The following is a 21,690-nucleotide window of genomic DNA, read 5'->3' on the forward strand; positions in this document are numbered from 1 at the left end:
CAGGCAGGATCTGCCACAACTGTTAAGGATGTCGCGATTTAGACGTTGGAGCCAAACGCTTAGATCGTCGATGGCGCCAACCAGTTGGCAGATGGTCCGTTTTGTTCAGCTGATCCATCAACGGGGGAATGTGAGGTGTTAAGATGAGCGAGTGGTTGGGATTTGTCACAAGTAGCGGGGGAAAAAAATGCTGCGGTCTGAAAAGTGGCAAAGAAGTGGATCTGCTGCTTAATGATTTGTTGAGTCCGTTGAGTTTTATCTCTGAAATGTTGGGCGAGTGGACGAGGGTGACATCTGCATCGAGGATGTCTGGTGTGTTTATTAACACAGGAGGAGAGCGGCTGCGTGCTGATTTGTGCACGCGTTCTCTATTTCATCGCCAGCAGCATAATGAATGCATATTTATGACGTGTGACAAAATGATGAAATGAGGCCTGCAGAAATTAGTTTGTTTTTTCTCCAGAAATTCCTCTGCTTGTTCACGCTATTGCTCCTTCTCTGCAACATCTGCTGCAGCTTCCTTGCTCTCGGAGCTTCATGTCCTCACATCAACCCATCTGGATGTGGCAGGACTCTCCATGATCTCCTACACGGTCTGTGTTACTGGAAAAGTGAGCAGTGGGCGCTGCGCTCTGAAAGCGCAGCTTTGTCTGAGCAGAAGGAGGTCGAGAGACAAAGAAGGCACCATTGACAGACGAGCAAACACGAGTCAGCCCCTGTCCCCCTCTAGCCCCATTGTCTCAGAGTGCTAGACGCCAGCAAAGGACAGGAATCTGAAGAGAAGGAGGACAGGGAGCAAAGAGTGGGCTCTTTGTTTGGGCTGCTGGAATCAGACCCGGTGAAAGTGCATTCGAAGGAGATGCAGGGGTGAGACATGGGGATGGAGGCGAGAGCGCTGGACTGGCCTCTGTGCAAGATCTCCTTCATCCTCATCACGAACAGAACCTTCCCACCTGTCCTTCATGTGATTATTGCATGCACATTCCCATGATTCCATCACAAACACGTGCTCTCACCTGCGCCCACACTCCAAGGTGTTCATCGTCATTCCCTCTCAACTCAATCACAGGATGGCGAGGGTTTAATTTAACACGTTGCATTCATCATGGCCTAATGCTGTGCAGGGTTTGCAAATTTGCCCCAAGTTGCTCATTGTGCATCCAATTAATTCAGTTGCAGTACGGCACAGGTGCCTCTCGCCTGCCTTTTTCTCCCACTTGAAAAGATATTCTGTGTTAATTTGTGCCAGTGAGGGAAATGTGGGGAGGTCGGTGGGGAGGAGAGGAGGAACGGGCCGGGGCCTGGACGAGGGGTGTGGTTGGGTATAAACCAGGGGACAGTGAGGTTTCTGTTGTTGTCCTGTTTTGAAGCCGTCCGTCTGTCTGTCAGGGGCATCCTGCACCGCTGCACGCTCCTCTTCTGGGTTTTTTTCTCCTCCCTGCAGAGCGGGACTCATCCTGTCACGTCTGTCTTTTGGGAGCTCCACAGAAACCATGCTGACAGTTTTGGTGCTGGCGTCCATCGTTCTCCTGGGAATAGGTAAAAAAAAGAACAGAGAGCAAATCTTTCTTTTACTTTGTGTAATTAGATTTTGATGAGTTGTCCAAAAAAAGGAGAAAAGCTTGTGTTGAATTTAGAGCCAAGGTGCAGAAATGAGCTTTTTCCTTGACATGGGTTAAAGGTTAATGGAGGATTAGAAGGAGAGAAAGTTTTCTCTTGATAAAACTAATGAACCCGATGAAAGAAGAGGGATAAAAGTGTTTTTTTCTGATTTAAAGCATGCATTGTGTGATAGATTTAAACTTTTAATTTGCATTTGATGCATTGATTACATGTTAAACACTTGTGATGGATACTTGCACACAGTTTCTTTAGAGCAGGTGTCTCCCAAGTTTTAAAAGTAAAAGAGCAATAATATTATGACTTTCAAGCTGAAGTTTTCCTGTCAGCCAGTCCCTGCCACCCCCTACCCCCTTCTACTTCATCCTGTCAGATATTTGTAGATGTTTTTGTCAGAATTTTAATTAAATATGTCAGGCGTGATTTCATTGACAAGTAGTGCGGGGGCTTGCTATCGCTGGAGGACGCTCGCAGCCAAAGCTGTGAACTTTACTCTGTGGGTGTTGAAAGCAGCAGAAAGCCCCGCATGACTCCCGAAAGGGGGTGGGGGGTGGATTTCGGCACCATCCACGAATATGGTGGTCTGTGGAGGCCAGAGGAACACGGTTGCTGTTGAGTGGCAGGGGTGGTGCTGCACCTCCATGGAGGTTTGCTGCTCGTTTGAGATGCCGAGCGCTGAAGAGAAATATAGATTCTTGGAGCCAAATTAACATTGATCATGAAATAATACCGGAGCATAAACACGGCGTTTGATTCAGCCCAACATATTCATGAAGAAAATGCTATTCCCTTTGGCTCTGGGAGACTCACGCCCATATTCCAGTAATTACTGAACGCGCGCGTGGATCAATGCTGGACTTGACGCCTCTAAATGTACAGTTAGTCAATCGAGATGCATATCTAATTATTTGGGATTTATGTTATAGATTTCAGGGCTGCATGCTGATGAACGTTGCTGGATGTAATTAGAGTAAGGCTTTAAAAACACTCCGTAATCTACGGATCAGAACACAGGGTTTGCTCATTTAGGCTACTGTGCAAACACGCATCTGTTTGCACACAAACGTGCGCTAAATTGTTTGTATTATAGCGGATGTGATGTGAAAGTGAGATTTTACTTGTGTGTGTGTCCCAGCACCTGAGCGTTCCCAGGCCATAACCATTTACACGGGCTGGGAACGCCACGCCCTGGTGGGCTCAGACGTCCGGCTCTCCTGCAGCTTCTTCTCTTGGCGCTGGATCTCTGATGACGTCACCTTCTCCTGGACTTACAGGCCCGATGGCTCCCGGGACAGCATCTCTGTAAAAGCCCACACACAACTATACACCAACAGTACAAGAAAACAACTTAGAACAGGGGTGTCAAACTCACACGGGGCCGAAATGAAACTCTGGGAAGGAGTCGAGGGCCAAACTTAATATTTTTTGAAAAAGTGACGGCAAATTTGCACATTTTCTTTATCAACATATATGCAATTTTGAACCTTTAAATTAGGAAACAAACATATTTCTGCATTAACACTGAATGTGGAATAACCAAATGACACACGAGCAAGTCAGTTTTAAATAAAAGGCATCAGTGGTATTCATTACTGGAGGTATAATCAGCATTTTTAAAATCTATTCAGGATTTATGTTTTCTTGTTTATTCATTTTTCTTATTTTTTATTCTCATTTTTTTCTCCTGTAATAAGTGTCATCGCTGCTGTGACATCTAGCTTTCCCCACTGAGGAACAATAAAGGGATTTTCTATTCTATTCATCTATCTGCAGTCTTTCCACTTCCTGTTTACTGTAGGTTAAATATTTTCTCACGGGCCAACAACAAAATAAAAATATCATTTTATCTTAAATGAAAATGTAACATCTCACCTGTTAACTTTCATGTTTTGGAGCAGAAAAAGAGCATAAAACCAACATATTTAAAGCTCAGTTTGCTCCACTGGTTTACTGTGATGCTCACCTGTTCCAGCCAGATACCTGCATCATAGGGTTGATCTGAGCTGAGGAGGAGACTCCTGTTGTTTTGTTCATCTTCATCATAATAATGACACCATTAGATGACAACAGGTGCTCACATAGGTTTGTGCTGATGAACATGTCTGAGCAGCTTGACCGCGTTGTTGTGTTTTGGGGAGGAAACACGACAGTAGCCACAGAGTCGTGCTGGTTTGAGCGTATTGCTGCTCGCTGGAGTTATATCAGCTCTGTCTGGACGTTAGTTGGAAAACTTTCTCTTTCAGTCGTGAACACATTACTGAGCGGCTAGAATCTCCGTTTCCGGGCTTCAACGTCAGAAAACAGCTGAGTGAACTCGGCGCTGAGTGAGAGGAGTGTAGTTTGTCCGAGACAGCGGAGCTGCAGACACCCAACTACCCCTGACTGCCTCGGCGCTGGAAAAAACACAAAGGAGGGGGGTGCGTCGGCTCCGCGCTGACGCCGCAAAGCATCATGGGAGTTGAAGTCTTTGCGGTAAAATCGGCCAGCGGGCCAGTTTTAATAGTATATTTTTGATATTTATCTCGTGGGCCACATAAAAATGCTCCGCAGGTCGCATCTGGCCCTCGGGCCTTGAGTCTGACATATGTGACTTAGAAGAAACCTGTGTAAAAAGTTATTTTGGTTGTGAAACGCTGATGTTTGATTTGCTCTCGCTGCCCTCCTCGCCGTTGTTTACTGCTGCAGCTGTTTCGTTAAAGACGCTCTGATAAATCACGGCACCGCACGTCCAGAGGCCAATGGCAGACAAAGATGGAAGTAATTTGTGACAAAGCAGCTTTTGTCTGCTGAAGACCCCTCACCGAAACGGTTTCCTCCTTTTGCCTGAATAAGAGACTCGTCCTCCAACTCGAGGACACTTCTTTGTTACAATCAAGACCTTTTATGGAAACAAACAGTGATTGTCAGAGCGCCGTTTCATTTTTAGCGTCTCTTTCAGGCAGAGAGGAATGGTTTTCTGAAGTGGTTTTATTCAGGCTAAAATGAAAAATTGAAATCTCTGGGATTTTAAAAACTTTTTGCAGTCGATGGTTTAAAAGCAGAAAGTTTGGTTTCTCCAGCGAGTTTTAACTAATGAAACTTTCTGTCTTTGCTGCTTCGGCCTCCTGCTCTTTAATTTCCCTCTCCTCTCTCTTATCACTCTTCCATCTCTCTAATCTCTCTATCTCTGCCTCCCTCTGTCCACCTCATCCTAATCCCCCCCATCCCTCCCTCTCCTCTCTCATTAAGTCTCTCTCTCCTCCTTTGCCCTCATCTCTCTCCCCTGCAGAGGCCTCGCTTTCCTTTTCTTTTGCTCCTGCTTATCTTCAGTCGCTCATTTCTTCCCCTGCCAGGACACATTTACTGTTTCATTCATCTGTCTGCTTTCAAGTAGCATTTCTTGTTCTTTTTTGTATTTCTGATGCCGTTGCATCATGTGATCAGCTGTGAATATTCATAAAAGATGTGCACTTATTCATTAGAAATGCTTGTTGAGTTTTTCCAATAAAATGACCAAATATGGAAGTTTAAAAATAGTTTATTTTTGCAGAAGTGGTTAAATCTAGCAGCATCAGATGCATCTGAGAGGTTTGGGGATGAAATAAAACACTAATGATGCTCAAATGAGCTTTTAGTTTATGAATCTTAGAGTTTCGGTGGAATTAGATTTATTTTATAAAAACTAAAACATCTGGATGGTCACTGGTAATAATTTAAATAAAATTGATTCATCGTGGTCACTACACTGTAAAGTCTTAGTTAATTTTACTTGGAAAATTTACGTAAACCGATTGCACTTGAAATAATTACTACACTAGAGTAGGTAAAGTGTTAGAGCTACTAATACTTACAGAGTAGCATGCACTTCCAAAGTTACCACTACTAATACATATCAGTACAAAGTACTTGTAGTGTTCTTTCTGAACTAGTTTTTCTGATACTTAGCAGTAGTAAACATAAGTAAAGTTCTATGTACTGGTTAGTCTTGGTTATAGTAACGTGCATACAAGTGCATTTTACGTCAGAAGTATTGGTAGCTCCAACACATTAGTGTGTCATTTTAGACACACTGTTAATAGGCTTCAAATCCATGAAATTCCACAGATTTTAAACTAAAATCTGTAATTTTTTTATTTTTTTTTGGGAGCGGAGGCACATAAACGTCACATTTGAAAAATTAGAACATGGTGCGAATATTCCAACGTGTCAAACTAATCATCTTGTTAGCCCGGAACATCTGCAAAGGGTTCCTGAGCCTTAAGAGCAAGTTCACTGCAAAACCACTTTTATTTATTATTTTTGAATGTGATTGGTTACACCGAGTTTTTCATGCATGCTGAACATGAAAGTAGTCTGCTACACGTATCTCCTGCATCAGCTTCTAATCCTGACAGATCTACATCACACCGGTCTCACCCATCTTGACACGACGGGGCAGGCTGCTGTTGGTATAGCCTCCAGGAAATGGCAGAGAACGTGTCGGCTAGTAGATACTAACTATTAGCAGTAGCAACTCCACCACACAGCAGAGCTCCTCCAGGCTCGTGTTATTTGTGGAGGTCAAACATCAACGTTGCAGAGCAAACAGAGTCAGTGGTAGAGTCAAGATGTCCAAATATCAGGAAATAAGACTCCAAGTCATCTGAGGCCACGTTCTCCTCCAGCTGACTTTTATACTCTCAAACAGGTGCACCAGAGCTTTTTTACCCAGACTTACAAGGCATTCATTCCTACTAGAGACCGCTGCAAATGTATTCAAAATATATTGATCTTTAAATGATCTCTTAAGTTGAGTTAATGGACTTTATTCCAAGTGCAACATTTGAAGATGGCAGCAATAAAAACAGCCATCACTTGGTCAGATGTACAGATTTTGAGTGTGAATTTGGTATTTTTATGTTACAAGCTGAAAATGGATCACCACACGTACTCTGAGCACTCTCAGTGTCCAACTCCACCATTTCTGATGATTTTAGTTTAAAACGCTTACAAGAAGCTTCATTCCTCCAAGAAGAGCTCAACCTTTAACTTAAATAGTCATGCTCTGATGTAGGGCTGCACAATATATCGTAAATATATCGTTATCGCGATATCAGCATGCACAATATGCATATCGCAAAGAACAGATAAATATCGCAATGAATGGTCAGCTCAAATGTTTGCTACACATAATACATTCTGTCAATCAAACAGAAGCATGATGTTTTTTTTAACAAATCAAACAGAGCTCTTCACCCATTTGACCAATTGGGTGGGTTCTCATAGGTCAGATGCCCGCCCCCGAGGTGGATGGCACTTCATTTTGATGGTTAGCAAACACCTGAGTTAGCTTAGTTCTGCTGATTCAGCTTTTCCCGGGACCCGCTGATCGCCTTTTCTTGTTCATTTTCTTTTTCCCTTTCCTCACATCTTTTGCTTTTCTCATTTTGATGATATTTTTATTTCTTTGTTTTTGGATATTTTTGTTCCTGAGTTAAGATTTATTTATTGCTAGTAATATTGTCATCGCAATATTAATCACAGTTATCGAATATCGCAGGTTTTCCTAATATCGTGCGGCCCTAGTCTGATGCAAAAAGTTTACATCCAAATGTTCCTGATTAGGAGGTGAAAGACATGCTAAAGAATCAACAACACTTCTACAACCGTCTGTGTGATGTTTTAGCTGTTCATTAAAACTTCAGCCAGAATCAATAAGCTTCATCTTTACAGAATCATGATGCTCATCGATTCAGACCCATCAGGATGAAAACGTTCTGATGGTGGCGTTTTTATTGGCTGTCGTGTCTTTTGGACTGAGCTCTGTTCTTGTGTGTTTTGGTGTAAGTGTGACTTTCTTCCTAAGGAATTAAAAATAACCTGAGCTCATTTCAGAAACTAACTCTAAATCTGTGTGGACATAGTTGCTTCCATATGGCAACGCAACACTTCTCATGGGTTTAAATCAAAAACTTTCAGAAAAAAGGGGAAAATTTTAGCATATTTAAATGGAAACGTTGTATTTAAAGTTTGAAAGCTGACGTAGATGACATGAACGTCTCGCCTGTCCATCATAGATCTTCCACTACACCGGTGGTGAGGCCTACGTCGACAACAAGGGCCCGTTCCGGGACCGGCTGGAGTTTGTGGGGAACCCGGGACGCCGTGACGGCTCCATCCTAATCAAAAACCTGGACTTCAGCGACAACGGCACCTTCACCTGCGACGCCAAGAACCCCCCTGACATCGTGGGCCGGCCCTCCAGCGTCCGCCTGCTGGTGTTTGAGAAATGTGAGGGGGCAGGGCTGTTGTAGTCTAATTCCACATCATATACTTTATTATTTTTCTACCAGAAGAAGAATGCTCTCCGTTGTAGGAATCATTCTGAACCGTGAGATTGATGTAAATATTTTCTGCCTCATTTAAAAAGCTCGTGTCAGCTCTGAAATGAAATCAATTACAATTTTATCTCGTTCTTTATTTGAGATCACCATCGCCGCCTCTCTTTCACTTCTTCTGCCCCCTCCCCTCTCATCTTTTCGTCCCATTTTTCATCGTTCTTAATAATTTTTTTTCACCCTCTATCTCCCAATCTGTTTATTCAGCCTTTTGTTTCCTCTTCCTCTTCCATCTTTTCTTCATCCTTCATAGTGACTCGTCCTCAAACACCTTCTCTTTTCTTTTCGTCCACCCAAAGTGCCGATCCAGGCGGGTGTGATCACGGGGGCCATCATCGGGGTGGTGCTGGGCCTGCTGGTGCTGATTGTGGTCATCTACTACCTGATGAGGTTCCTGGTGGCGCGACGTGTCTTCAGCTTGAACGTCAGGTCAGTGCCCATCCTGGGGGGGCTCTGTCAGGGACTGGAGCAGAGGCCGGAGCCCATCCCTGGCACCGACACCTGTGTAGCCAAGCTGACGTAGCCGCCGCCACGGCCAGTTAGTCAACTAGAAAGAGATGATGACCCTTCTTTTAGGTCTAATCTGTAAAAAAAGTTGATGAAAAGTGTTGAAGTGGCCGTTTCTGAGTGGAGAATCTGGTGGATCCGTCATCTTGCTCATCCATTTCCAATCTGGACCCAACTGGCACCTAGGGGGGTGGTGTTGGAGACAGGCCGGTAGATTAAGATGATGTTCTCTTTATGATAGCTGGCAGGCAGTGCTGCCCTGTGACCACTGGAGGGAGAGATGGATTCGACATCCTGACATTGTCTTTCTTTTGTCCCCTCCAGCAAACATGGCAAGAAAAAGAAAGAGGGATCACAGCAGAGACAGGCAAGTTTCCTCCTCCCGTTCTTCTCCATCCCCTCCCCTTTTGCTCCATCCTGTTCCTCACACACACTCACACACATCCAGCAGCAGACTGGTTTGCTGTCAGATGTGAAAAATTGAAGCCAATCCCTTTTTGGGGGGGGGGGGGGGGGGGGGTAAATGCAGCATTCAGCTGAGAGTTTAGGGATGGAGCGGGAATACCCGTCACTTCAGAAACGGCGCCGCCCACACAGCATATACAGCATACACACGCTAATAACAGTATTCAGGTTGTTAAGACGTCTCAGCATTGCTTTTAAACCTTCTCACCTCCCCCTCCTCCATGTCCCTCTGGGGCACCAAACAGTGTGGTGCCAGTAAACTGCCCAGGGGCAGGAATCAAAGCTGCCAAGTGGCCGAGACTGGGCTACGGGCTCCAGCGCCAGAGACAGTGCCGCCATGGACTGAATGAGGCTGTGATTTGCTCACAGTGGGGAAATGGGCAGCAACTGCTGATTTAGCTCACTAGGAGTCAAATAAAAATCAGTGGGCCTATTGTGGTTCGAGCTGTTATCAGTGATTTTACTGTGCGGCACGCCGCCGATTTAGGGTTTTTGTCCCCCTTCTGCTCTTCGTGGGAGTGCGATCGCCTCGAGAGCTGGATTAATCAGACATTTTTTCCCCTTTGTGTGGCTTTTGTGAAAACACGCCACCGGGGCAAGTTGTGTTTGATTACTCCGTGGTGATGTGTGGGCTGCAGGGTTGTGGGGGTGTATTGTAATCGAACGGAGGCCTTGTGTTGATAATATTGTGTGTGTGTGTGTGTGTGTGTGTGTGTGTGTGTGTGTGTGTGTGTGCGCGCGCGCATGCATGCACGGGGGGAGGTTCAAGGAGTTTCTCTCAATTAAAAATCAGCTTTGAAATGATATCCAAGCTGGGAAATGAAAGTTGTTGGTGTGACGGCTTTCATTTTGCTGCAGGTAGACTGACACATGGGATATGGCAGGCCATTGTTTCATAAAATCATCAAAACACATCTAATTTGACAAGACGGTCTGAATTAATTTCTCACCAAGCATGATTAATAAATAAAACGCTTAAAATTACATTTCAAACAGTAAAAACTACATTTAGGATTTTAACCATCAACCGCTGTTTCAACGTGTCTAAGCTCAGGCGGGTGTTAAGGATATCAGTCGATTTATTCCTCAAAAAGAATATTTTTAACATCAAGGAGGGTTTGTTTCCTCGATGACCAAGCGCAGATGCTCTCTTTGTAAGTTTTCATATTCACAAGCACAAACATACCTAGACTGTCAGTTTTAGGTTAAAATTAGATTTAAAGTGACGACTAGATGCCCAAAATATAATGACATTTGTGATGACATTCTAATTCAGTTTGAATACAATTTAAATACGAGAATTAAGACTTGGCAGTCAAACGGTCATGTGAATAATTATTACGTTTTATTGATTAATTCTAGAACAACTAGGGATCTTCCATATCTAGTTCTTTTTGCTGATATAGTTCCTGTTACCAATAGAAACCAACATCATAATTTCATCTATTCAGGGGACCCGGAGAGCAGCTGTGTCACCTAAAAAGTGAACTTCAATGACCAGAAGAGGCATAGTTTTTTACAGTGCTCTGTGAGCCAATAAAACATTTTAAATTATGACGTTGTGGGGTCATTCACGTCGTATTTGATGCTGATTGGAGTCTAGAAACAACTATTTTAAAGCTGTGTGAATGCTGCTTGTTTCCTTTTTTCTTCACCAGCAACTCTTCCAGTTTAACAAATGACAGTTTTTTGGTGACGTCTGCACAAGTGACACTTCCGGGCCTTTTCCATGTACATATCCCAGTTCACATGCTCAGTTGGTCCCTTAAACAGTCCAGAAAGTGGTCCTTTTGGGCCGGCCCAGTGAAACTGAGAAACGTGTAAAGAATGACTGAACTGAAAATTGAGCATGGAAAACAACGGGTGAATTGCTCAGCTTTGAAGCAGCTATTACGTGATAAAATGGCTTGCCATACTCCTGCATGCCTTCCTGCAGCAGAGGCTTGAACTGCGAGGCCAACTTCCTCCTCCTGCCTTAAACAGGTTCACTCGTCTCCCCGGAGCCCCTCTTTCTCCCCCTGTCTTCTTCTCTCCTTTCTACTGTCGTGTGATTGTCAGGTTTTTCTTGAGCTGCTCTCAAGTGCCTGCAGCGTGTGACAGTGCATATATGAATAAATAACTCGCCGCCAAGAGGACACTGGAATATTTGACAACGCTGTCATTTACAGTTACTTTCCTGCAAGTCTCTGCTCGAATGACAAATATAAAGCAATAGCAGATATTCTATCTGAGCTCCTTCTGCTTCGTGTCGTTTTTTCTCTCCTCTGAGCTGACTCCCTCTCTCTGGTGCACCACACAAAGAGAGGAGACCCATTGGGATTTCTCAGTGCACTTATAAGTGGTTGTTTGATCAAATAGCCCTTATTAGGAAGCTCGGCTGCCATCTTTTTTAGAAATCAGACTCACCATCTTTGTTTTTCTCTGTTTGCTTGGCTTGTACTGCAAATCTCCAAAAGGCTGGGGGGCTGTGGTGTTGTCTCTACTCCCCATTAGGGGGAGTTGTGGAAGAAGACTTTATACACACACACACACACACACACACACGCACGCACGCACACACACATAAAGTTTGCAGGAATGAACACCCATGCACGATGTACTGGAATGATAATTGAGTGCACTTGGTATCGATCCTTGCTTGCTCTCTCTCTCTCTCTCTCTCTCTCTCTCTCTCTCTCTCTCTCTCACTCTCACACACACACACACACACACACACACACACACACACACACACACACACACACACAACCCATCCATTCTTCTCTGCATCCTCCAATTGCCTACCACTTCAGTTCACTCCCACCCGCAATCTCTTTGCTCTCATTCAGATTCCTTTTTATCCCATCCCCCTTTCCTCCTTCCCCACCTCCCGTCTCTCCCTTTGGCTTCCTTGGCCATGGGAAGCATCCATCTATCTGTGAGCTAACCCCCCACTCCCCCTCCATCATTCCCCTCTCCTCCCTCCACATCCTCCTCCCTCCTCAGGTCTTCGGTGTTCTGATCAGCTTTGGTTCTGGACAGAAAATCACTACCTCACGCTCCTCATCTACCTCTCAATCTCCCCACCTCACTTGTCACCCTCTCTCCTCAGTATGCAGCAGGGGATGCAGACACTTACCTCTCCCGACAGTACCCCCCCCCCCCCCCCCTGTACCCTTTGAAGCATGTGCAGCCCCTGTAACGAAGGCGGCTCCTGCTAGAGCGGCTGCTGGGGTTCGTGTTTACAGAGCAGGCCGGTTGTTAGCGTGGGAGCTCTGAGAAATGCTGCAGCACAAACAGCCGAGCCCGTTGCGGGATGCCTAATGGTAAACAATGCGATGATGTATGAGAGAATGTAAGTATAATCGAAGATGATGGCACTGGATGGCCTGCGCTGCTCCCCGCTGCGCCGGGTGGATGGCTGCAGCTTGTGTCTCAATCGTGTGCTGCCTTTGCAGGGCGGATAATTAAAAATGATAAATTTTGTAATGCAATCAGTGGGGTATTATTAGTAGAAGCTTCAGTGGGTGGAAGGAGCCTCAAGTGGGCTTTCCACTGTTGACTAAGCTGATGTATTAGAGCCAAATTATTTCCGTCTCCCAGCCTTAGATCCTTTTCTCTTCACTCTGTCTGCAGCTCCACCACGGAGCTCTTCATCTTGCAGAAAAAAGGGTAACAAAAAAAAAAAAAAGCAGAGCATTGTAAAACCATTACATGACGTTTCATTAAGCTCTATTAGAGCATTATCCTGCACTTGTGATACTTTTCAATAGGTGAGCTCACAGGTTAATGCACTGGAATTCAGCTATTGTAAGGTTAAGTGTAGCCTTGACCTTATCTCCTCTTAGTTCAGTCCTTCCTGATGGATTTGTTGTGCTCAAGCGACGCGGAGCTCGAGTTTTCTACCTTCTGGCTCTTCCTTTTATAGATTTTTTTTCCAGCAGATGAGTCTTGACACCTCTTGTATATTGCACAGACAATTTACAGAATGAGTGGGAGTGAATGGTGGCACGGCATGAGCGAAATAAATATTTAAAGGTAATATTGTTCCTTGTGGAGAGGGCAGAGAATCGATGCGAAGCTAGGTGAGACATTCTCAGAGGTGCAACTAAAGTCATGATAAATTTATTCCAATCTGTGCGTAGTGCACATTTCCTCCAACTTTAAATTAAATGTAAGCGGATATTCGTGCACGTTAGGATCTGGGGTTGGAGTTTTGATCATGTTCCAGATATAGTGTTCAGCATTTGCATACAACCCGGTCTTGTATCGGAACACTCCTTGTGTTGTTTCCAGTTTTCTCTGAAGCAGAATAAATCCTCATCCAGGCGTCTGAGACCCGAGTAATCTGCTAAAATATGCAACACAACACCAGGATGCTGCAAAAATCCAATTATCTGTTGGTAAATGTGTCTAACTTTAGTAAATGAGAAGATAAATATGAATATTCAGGTTATCTTAAGTTTCATAAACAAAGCCTCTGAATTATGATCTGGATAAAACCCAAAAACTAAGTTTCATGATGAAAAATACGAAGTAAGAAGTTTTTGTTTTGCTCTGAGCTTCTCAGACACAAAATATTCATTCATCTGCAGGAATTAAACATTTTGCTCTGAAATAAATGCAGGAATTGTATAAATAATAATTATTTGAGGTTCCGAGATATAAATTAAACTTCTAAACTAATTATTCCCTGGATAAATGCTGCATAATCCCACTAGGCGCGGCTACTGTGTTGACAGTTTAGACACTGCTTTCGCTCATTGAATTTCAAACCCAGTCACACACTGAATATTCCCAGAGACGACGTGTAAACAGCAGAACAACAAATGCACCCAAACGTCAGACGATTGCAAACACGCTCCTGCACGCCGGAGACTTTCTCCTTCAATCACAGCAGGCAGATGGTTTTGCAACACTGAACCATCTGGGGAAAACGTTTGGAAAAGTGCAAACGCTTTGAGAACATACACGGCAGATGATTGGCTGGAGCGGCTGTCTGTCAGCTTTCATCTCCGGCTCCGTTCGGCCAATCAGATTAACGAGAGAGGGGCGGTAAATCAGACTAGGGGTGGGAATGAGGACGTTTCCTCCTAGAGGAGCCTGTTTTCTCTGGAGGCTCTTGTTAAAACCGAGATGTTGATTGGTTAGAAACAACTTCCTGCTGCTACAAACACAAAGGTAAAAGTATTCAGACTCTTTTTGGACACTCTTCCATATTTTTTTGCGAGTAAGGGCTGACATTGGTTGATTGGCTTTAAAAAATGTGTGTGTGTGTGTGTGTGTGTGTGTGTGTGTGTGTGTGTGTGTGTGTGTGTGTGTGTGTGTGTGTGTGTGCACGCACGAGCAAGTGTGTGTGTGTGTGTGTGTGTGTGTGTGTGTGTTATTGATTAGTTGTCACTCAGGTGTATGGAGAGTGCCTGCCACTGTCCCATCCTAACGCATGGTTACCTGTTTTGTCACCCCCTTACAGCTCTGGACTCCGCCCCCTCTCACTTGCTACCCCCTCCCCTAAAAGGGCCGTGCTCCAGCTCCTCATCTGTCTTTGCATGTCTGACTCCTTCCTCCTCCTCCTCCTCTTCCATCTAAATGTGATTTTCTCTACTCTTCACACAGCTCCGCCTGTCCAGCTGTAACTCCATCTCTCATCTTCTCACCTCTAACATGTCCTCCCTCCTTCTGCCTCACACTCCTTTCCTCCTGAAGTGACTCTCCTCCCCTGTTCTCCCCCGACCCCCTCTCCCTCCTCCGCCCACAGGGCCCCGCGCCTGCCGCTGACCCCTCCAAGGTTAAGGCCGCAGCCTCGGAAAAGAAGAAGCAGGAGTCGCGCAAGGATAAGAAATAGGATACGGAGAGGGGCTGGGGCGGGCTCGCCGGCCGCCTGCTCCAGCCTGTGCGCCAGGTACTGGCAGCGACGGCCCGACCCGAACAGCGCCATCAGGACAAGCAGCAGCAAACCATCATCAAAAAGACTGAAGGGGTGGAGGGAGGTGGGGAGGAGGGCAAAGACCGGGTACTCATGACCATCGAGCTGGAGCTGACCCGCAGAAACGGGGAGGAGGTGCTCAGAGGTGAGGGAGGGATGGGGAGGTCTAAGGCGCCTGGTCTCCTCTCCCGCCTCGCCAATCAGCTCAGCTTCAAATAACAGACCACCACCGGGGGGAGGGAGGGAGGTGGGGGAGTAAACCAACAAGACAGCCTGCGAGTTAAACCCGAGTCCCTGAATAATTATATCCCACCCTATCTGCTCTTGTCCCAGAACGAAGACACCGCTATTGTACGCCGGCCCAGATCTGAGATTATAGTCTCTCTCACCGGCCCGCTGCACCCCCACTCCTGTGAGGTCATAAGATATGCCATTTGAAGCGAGACCCTCAGACAGCTGGGTTTGATAACAGAATCTAAAAGAGGCTGCTGCCTGGGTTTCCCTCTCTGGTTCCTTTCTTTGTGATCCTATCCGCAGAAAAAAGCTTCCTCCGAGTGTGTCCGATACGCATCACCACTCCCCGGCTGTGGGGACAAGCCAATTTGCTTTTTTTTCCCCTTTCAGAGGCAATGTGTCAAACTCCAGCTTCACCTCCTCACGCTGCTCTATGTTTTCCTCCTGTCTTTTCCCATTTCGCTCTTTTTTCAGCGTGAATTTCCAGACTTTCTTGTTAATTCAAATTACAGAAGTGATTTATATGCTAACTGCTCTGTCCTGTTTCTCTTCCTCCTCTCACCCCCTCCCCTCTTCTTCCTCCTGTAGATAAAGGTCTGACTTCTCTATGACTGCCTCCACTCCTCCTCTAGTCTGCTCCCTCTCTTTCTGCCCAGCCTGATGCAACCCCCATTATTTCCCATTATCTCCACCCTCTCACGACGGGCCTGGCTGTAGGAATAGGCCTCCTATATCACCGGCAACAGTGTCAAGTAATTTTTAGGACGCCTCATTGGAGACGGCTTACGCCATCACTGGGGAAACTGTAAAAGCGTTTAATGCCTAACAATGCACATAACTTCCTTAAGAGGACCACGTAAGATGTCCCTGTGTGTTTAGCGTCCCCTAAACCCCCCCCCCCCAAATGTTTACGACTCTATCACATGCACCGAGCTGAACTGTGAGTGCACACTGGACTTCGGATGGAGGAAAACAGCGAGTGATGCTGAGAGGGAAATATGATTCCTGCTCCTCTCAGCCGGCGCAGATAGGAGTTCAAGCCCCGGAGCTCGGAGGTGATTCAATCCTCTCACATTTGAGCTAATGGAGGTTGTCGCTGTGTGTCCCTGCACGACTACAGGGGGGCTATTTCTGGCCCTATAAGAGCGCACAGACTCGCTGGAACAGCTGCACATTTTTCAGCCGACAGGAGAGGAGGGGTGCTTTCTCTGCTGTCTGTGCTGGAGAGTAAGTCTGCTGTCGGGACTGATGGCCGGTGACTGACGACCCGGAATGATGTCACAGCTTCCGAAGGTTGCGGACGCTCTCTGATGAAGAGGGCTTACCAGTTAGAGGTGCAGCTTGTGGAATTTTAGGTCCACTCCGTGTACACACGTAGCCGGGTTTTCGTACAACCAAATGTCCTCGCTCGCTCACCTGGGAACAGACGGGTGTCCACATCACCTTGTTTTCAGCTAAAAAGCACATTCATAGGCACGCCAAGCCTGTAGGTGGCAGTAGTTCTCCAAATCATGGGTGTCTTTGCTGAAGAGCATTCCCCGGAATACCTTGGTGGTGGCGTCTTCTACTCAGAGCAGTAACTGAGCTCGTAAAATCAAGCTAGTGTAAACACAGGTCACACAGGTGATGTCGGAGCATATTTGTTAGAGCAGTGACATTGTGAGACCTAAAACCTGGTTATTTACATCCAAAGGCAACTGTTAGAGAAATACATCCCCATCTTAGTCGAAGGCGTTTTGAAAGACTTGGCTAAACCGTGGAATACTATCTTGGTTTTTGTCCGACACCCGGCTACGTGTGTACGCGGCCTTACTCCGAACCAGAGCTACTTCATTTAGATGTGCATGTAACAAAACGTCTCTGCTCCCATTGCCCTGCCTCCTCGGATCTCTTCACTCCTCTTCATCTCTTCCTTCCCACTCCTCCATCTTGGGAATCATCTTCTCACTTGAAGCCCTCCGTTTCCATCTCTCTGTCCTTATGTCTTTGGCTTCGTTTATCTCTTCCTCTTCTTGCTGTCTAGTCTGCACTGCATTATTCCCCTGCAGAAAAGGTCTACACACAATCCAATCTACTCTTTAAGCCTCTCCTTATCTGACTGGCAGGCCTACAGCTCAATGCCTCTCCCTGTCCTGTCCTTCCTCCTCCTCCTCACTGCTCACTTTTTCAAACTCCTACAGCAGACTCCCCCCTTGCCTCCCACCATCGTTGCCAGTGATGGACAAATGCCCTCCTACTTGCCTTTCAAACACCCTCGAGGCACATCCCGTTGCCGGCCCACTTCCCTCCTCTGGACCTCTTGGTTTCTGCTGGTATGAACACCAAAACACTCTTTGCTGCCCCCTATTGGCAGAGGAAAGAAGACCCTTGGCTAGCACTCCTCTGGTCAAAAATCCGACGTGTGTGTTGTGTACATGTTTCAAGTTAAAGAGTGTTGTTGTCACAAAGTAAAATGCATCCGTATGTCACGCTAAGTAAAGCAAATAATGTTTTTTTTCTCCATGTGTGCATGTAAACATACAGAGAACATGTTCACCAAGGCAGGGAGGAAATGTAATCGTATTGGATGGAATATGCTATTACGTATCTGACCTTGTGTTATGAAGGGTGCTGTGTGGCTGTCTCTTGGGTACGTTTCATTCTGAGATGGAGGAAAATTGAGGTTGTAGTGCAGAGAATAGGAGGAAGTAGAGGAAGCTTTGGGTTGCCTTTGGATTCATCGCTCTGCGGCTGGGGAGGGAAAACACACACACACACACACACACACACACACACACACACACACACACACACACACACACGGAGGAAAGGAGCTTTATCTGTTGTGTTAAGCTCTGCCAAAAATCTGTATGTATCGCTACAGATAGTCTGCTCTCCCCCAGAGCTTTCTTTTAAAGGTGCTCCTTCCCAACCCAGAGCCAGGGATGGATCGTAATCTGCGAGCTTGATATGCGAGGTGGATAGCGTCAACATGAATGTTCCTTTACAGTCATAACAGGGAGGCAGGTGCTCAGATTCACAACTTCATAACCGGACATTGGTTTGGCCGGTGGCTGTTTTACTAGCCAGTCGAACGGACCGGTTAGAATGTTTTCTTGTTTTTCAGCGAAGCCACACAGACGACTGACGTAACCTCTGTTAGCTATAGTTGCACATTAACGTTCTTTCATTTCAAACGACTGGAGCTTCTTACCTTTTTTATGTTTGTTTTTAATGATTGTTTAAAAAAATCACTAACCACCATTTTTGGACTTTGTTGTAAAGAGAACTTAAATAAATCCCTGAAAAGCAGTTGCTGAATGGTAAAGCCAAATCAAAGTGTCTCCTGTTTTCATTTTCTCTGGGATTTTTCATAAAAGTCGAGATTCAACACATTTGCTTTAGTCTGTTATTGGGGGGGGGGGGGGGGGGGGGGGGGGGGGGGATAGCTGCTAAATTACGTAGAACTGTAAAAACAAGCATGGCAGCAATTTGTAACCTTTTCACTTTTTGCACAGAAACAAAATGAGATAAAATTTTTTATAATTTTCCTTTGGCCCGACGAGCAGGTGAGGTTGAGTGAGTTTAACGGCTGCACACACCTGCCCGGCTGGACGCACGCATGCAGCTCAAAGCTGCTCTATGATGTTTGTTCTTTTTTCAACAATCTGAAAACATCCACATCCCATGCAGTAAAATTGAAATGAGTTATTTTTTACTCTGTAGATGCAGATTAAAGTCAAAACCGTTTTTATTAATTTTTTTCTAAAACAACTTGAATATTAATCCATTTGAAACCAAATGTATTTTTTGCATATTTAAGTTTTTCTGCTACTATAAAGTTTGAAGCAATTGTTCTTTAAAGTGGCTGTGTGTATTTTTCCTGGCAATAGGGGGTAGTAGATGCCTAAGTTGTTGCAAGCAAGCTGTATTTTTGTGTTAGAGTAAGACCTACCAACAGATGCCCATTAGGGTCAAAAAGCCCTGGGGAGCACAAACTTCAGCAAAATAACGAGCACATCGGACTGTCTTTCATCACTGGCAATGACTGAAGAGGTAAATGTGTAAAACCATAAATTTTATGAATAGTGAAATAGTGTAACCGTTTGTTACAAATCAGTCATGCATTTTGTCCTCGAGGGCTCCCGTAGAAGGAAAGGCTTGATCCCCAAACTGATACCTTCTACACTAAGAGGTCTTATTTGGAATACACTAGAATGAAGCGCCAACTGTCGCATCAGGGCTTGGAAGGGGGCAGGGATGGCTTTTAAAACTGCATCGTATTGTTTGTTTGAACATTGTAAGTTAAACTTACGACAGAGCTTTCGTGAGTTAAAAAGTTCCCTTCCTCATCTCAAAGTTGTAAACCGACCAAATTCCTTTATTAAAACAAGTTTCTAAGAATAAGGACTTTCTATGGGACAAAACATATCTATTATCCCACAGAGGAGAATTTTAGGGAGTAAAGTTGTGGTGATATATTAGCTTCCAACAACGAAGAACTTGCTGGTGATACAAAGTGTCACGGGCAATTTGGAAATATAATCACAGTGTAATAGTATTTCAATAATAGTTTGTGAAAAATTGCATTTGGAATTGTAATCCAAAAAGAGTATTTATGAAGTATAAAAGAGCTTAGCCATTTAAGTTTTAAAGCACCATTCATAGCAGAGAAGTCAATGGCATTTGATCCACCTTCTTCAGCACTCTTAACCATATCAGCTCTTCTAATATATTGGCCTTTGTTTTTCCAATATGATTTGAAATTTAAACTATTAATTAGATTGACCATTTTATCAGAGATATTAAGAGAAAAGGCAGGATAAATAGATCTCATAAACTTTCCATTTTAGAAAGTAGCACCCTCCCAAAGACTAACATCTCTCTCAAGCCAGGAATTCAATATATTTTTTACATTTTTCCGCATTCTTGCAAACATTTTCTTTTTCTCTTTTTTCTTTATTCTTTGTTATCACTAAGCCCAAATATTTCACCTGACTTTTTACCCTAATATTACATATAGAGGGAGGTGTTTGATCATGGAGAGCAAATAATTCACACTGTTCAAATTTATTTTAAGACCAGATGCTTTGGCAAATGTTTCTAAATAATATACAACTTTTGGAATTTGTCTTTCATTCTGCAAGAATAAATACGTGTCATCGGCAAACTGACTTATTACTAGCTTTTATGCATAATATTTAAACCTTCAATATCACTGTTTTTAATCCTAATTGCTAATAATTCAGCTACTAAAATAAGTAGAAGAGGGGAGCGATTGCAACCTTGTCTAATGCCTCTGCAAACAGGGAATCTAGGGCAGGTACCATGTTCCAAAGACACACAACTGTTATATCCTTATGTAGCATATCAACTAACTTAACCTTTTGATGCATAATGGTCACTACAGTGGACAGGTACTCAAAATTGTTATTTATTTATTTTTGCTATTAAGCACAGCTGTTGAAGACTTTATTGCATTTGAGCCCCTCCATTTCGACTTCAGTAAGTCAAGCCAACATATTTCATGTTCAGAATGCACGCTGTCCACTGAGGTGGACATGTAATAAACTATGTGTAAATTAAATGTTACAAAAAATATGTAAATATGAAATTTGTTTCATTCACACCTAAAGATGAATGAAAAAAAATGTTTAAAAAAATCATGGTTAAAGATTTCATAATTCATGCATCAAAGGAACATTAAATTTCTGACCAAAACCAAAATAATTTAAAGTACTCGCTATGAAGGGATGCTCTACTGAATCAAACGCCTTGAAGAAGTCAAGGAAGAGAATGAATCGTCCTTCAAGCAATATATGCCAATAATACATCAGATCCAAAACCAGACGAATGTTGTTGTGAATAGATCTACCCCTTAAAAACCATATTGAGTTACATCAATAAGTTGATTTATACCATGTTTGAGTCTAGTTTCTATACAACCTGAAAGTAATTTATAGTCAGTATTGAGAAGGGTAATCGGTCTTAAGTTGTCTAGAAGTTTTTTATCTTTATTGTGTTTGGGAATTAGCGTTATTACACGTTGTTTCATACTAGGCATTAATTCCTGTTTACAAATGCATTCTTGAATAGCTTTAAACAATAAGATTCTGATGTCTTTCCAAAAGAAGCGATAAAAATTTGCAGTGAGCCCATCCAAGCTAGGGGATTTATTCAGAGGAAGTTTCAAAAGGACCGCATTTAATTCTTCTATTATTAATTCTGCATCACACATTGTTTTGAAAGATTCATTAATACAAGCTTTAAAATTGGTAATTTGGCTTAAATAGTTTGTTGAATCAGTTTGAGAGTATGCCGAGGAATATAAAGTGTTACAGAACGAGTGAACTTCTTTCTCAATCACTTTATTATCCCTGCATTCTTTACCATTAATTAGCAGACTTGTTATAGCTTTGCTTTCTTGTCTTTTTTTTTTCTTCAACCTGAAATATGCAGAATTTTTTTCTCCATCCTCCATCCACTTTGCTCCTGACCTTATAAAGGAACCCTGTGCTGTCTTTAAATAGATACCATCAATTTTGGATTGTAAAAGCAATAATTTTTCTTTTTCATGATTGGATAAAGCAGGTTTGCCGCAGTACTCATTGATTCCTTAAACAA

General features: G+C 44.0%; 1 protein-coding gene across 4 annotated transcripts; it reads left to right on the forward strand.

Moving 5' to 3' along the window:
- The first annotated feature begins 1,357 nt into the window (after window positions 1-1,357).
- On the forward strand, window positions 1,358-15,837 carry mpz (myelin protein zero). Of its 4 annotated transcripts, XR_011515471.1 has the most exons (7): window positions 1,358-1,539; window positions 2,756-2,922; window positions 7,656-7,869; window positions 8,276-8,405; window positions 8,808-8,850; window positions 14,686-14,829; window positions 15,676-15,813. XR_011515471.1 is itself a non-coding variant. In XM_015956083.3 (6 exons), exons 1-6 carry the CDS (start codon window positions 1,494-1,496, stop codon window positions 15,685-15,687), a joined length of 612 nt encoding a protein of 203 aa, XP_015811569.1. In that variant the 5' UTR covers window positions 1,358-1,493; the 3' UTR covers window positions 15,688-15,837. The 4 variants fall into 4 exon arrangements, 3 of the variants coding, with proteins under 3 accessions (XP_015811569.1, XP_070397658.1, XP_015811568.1); XM_015956083.3 differs by lacking the exon at window positions 14,686-14,829 and having other exon boundaries at window positions 15,676-15,837; XM_070541557.1 differs by lacking the exon at window positions 15,676-15,813 and having other exon boundaries at window positions 14,686-14,897.
- Window positions 15,838-21,690: the final 5,853 nt, after the last annotated feature.

This window comes from Nothobranchius furzeri, chromosome 11 (assembly GCF_043380555.1).
Source record: "Nothobranchius furzeri strain GRZ-AD chromosome 11, NfurGRZ-RIMD1, whole genome shotgun sequence".
Lineage (NCBI taxonomy): Eukaryota > Metazoa > Chordata > Actinopteri > Cyprinodontiformes > Nothobranchiidae > Nothobranchius > Nothobranchius furzeri.

Coding starts and splice junctions, on each gene's coding strand:
- mpz (XM_070541557.1), top strand. CDS start 1,494: ATGCTGACAGTTTTGGTGCTGGCGTCCATCGTTCTCCTGGGAATAG. Junction 1,540..2,755: donor CATCGTTCTCCTGGGAATAG/GTAAAAAAAAGA, acceptor TGTGTGTCCCAG/CACCTGAGCGTTCCCAGGCC. Junction 2,923..7,655: donor GCTCCCGGGACAGCATCTCT/GTAAAAGCCCAC, acceptor TGTCCATCATAG/ATCTTCCACTACACCGGTGG.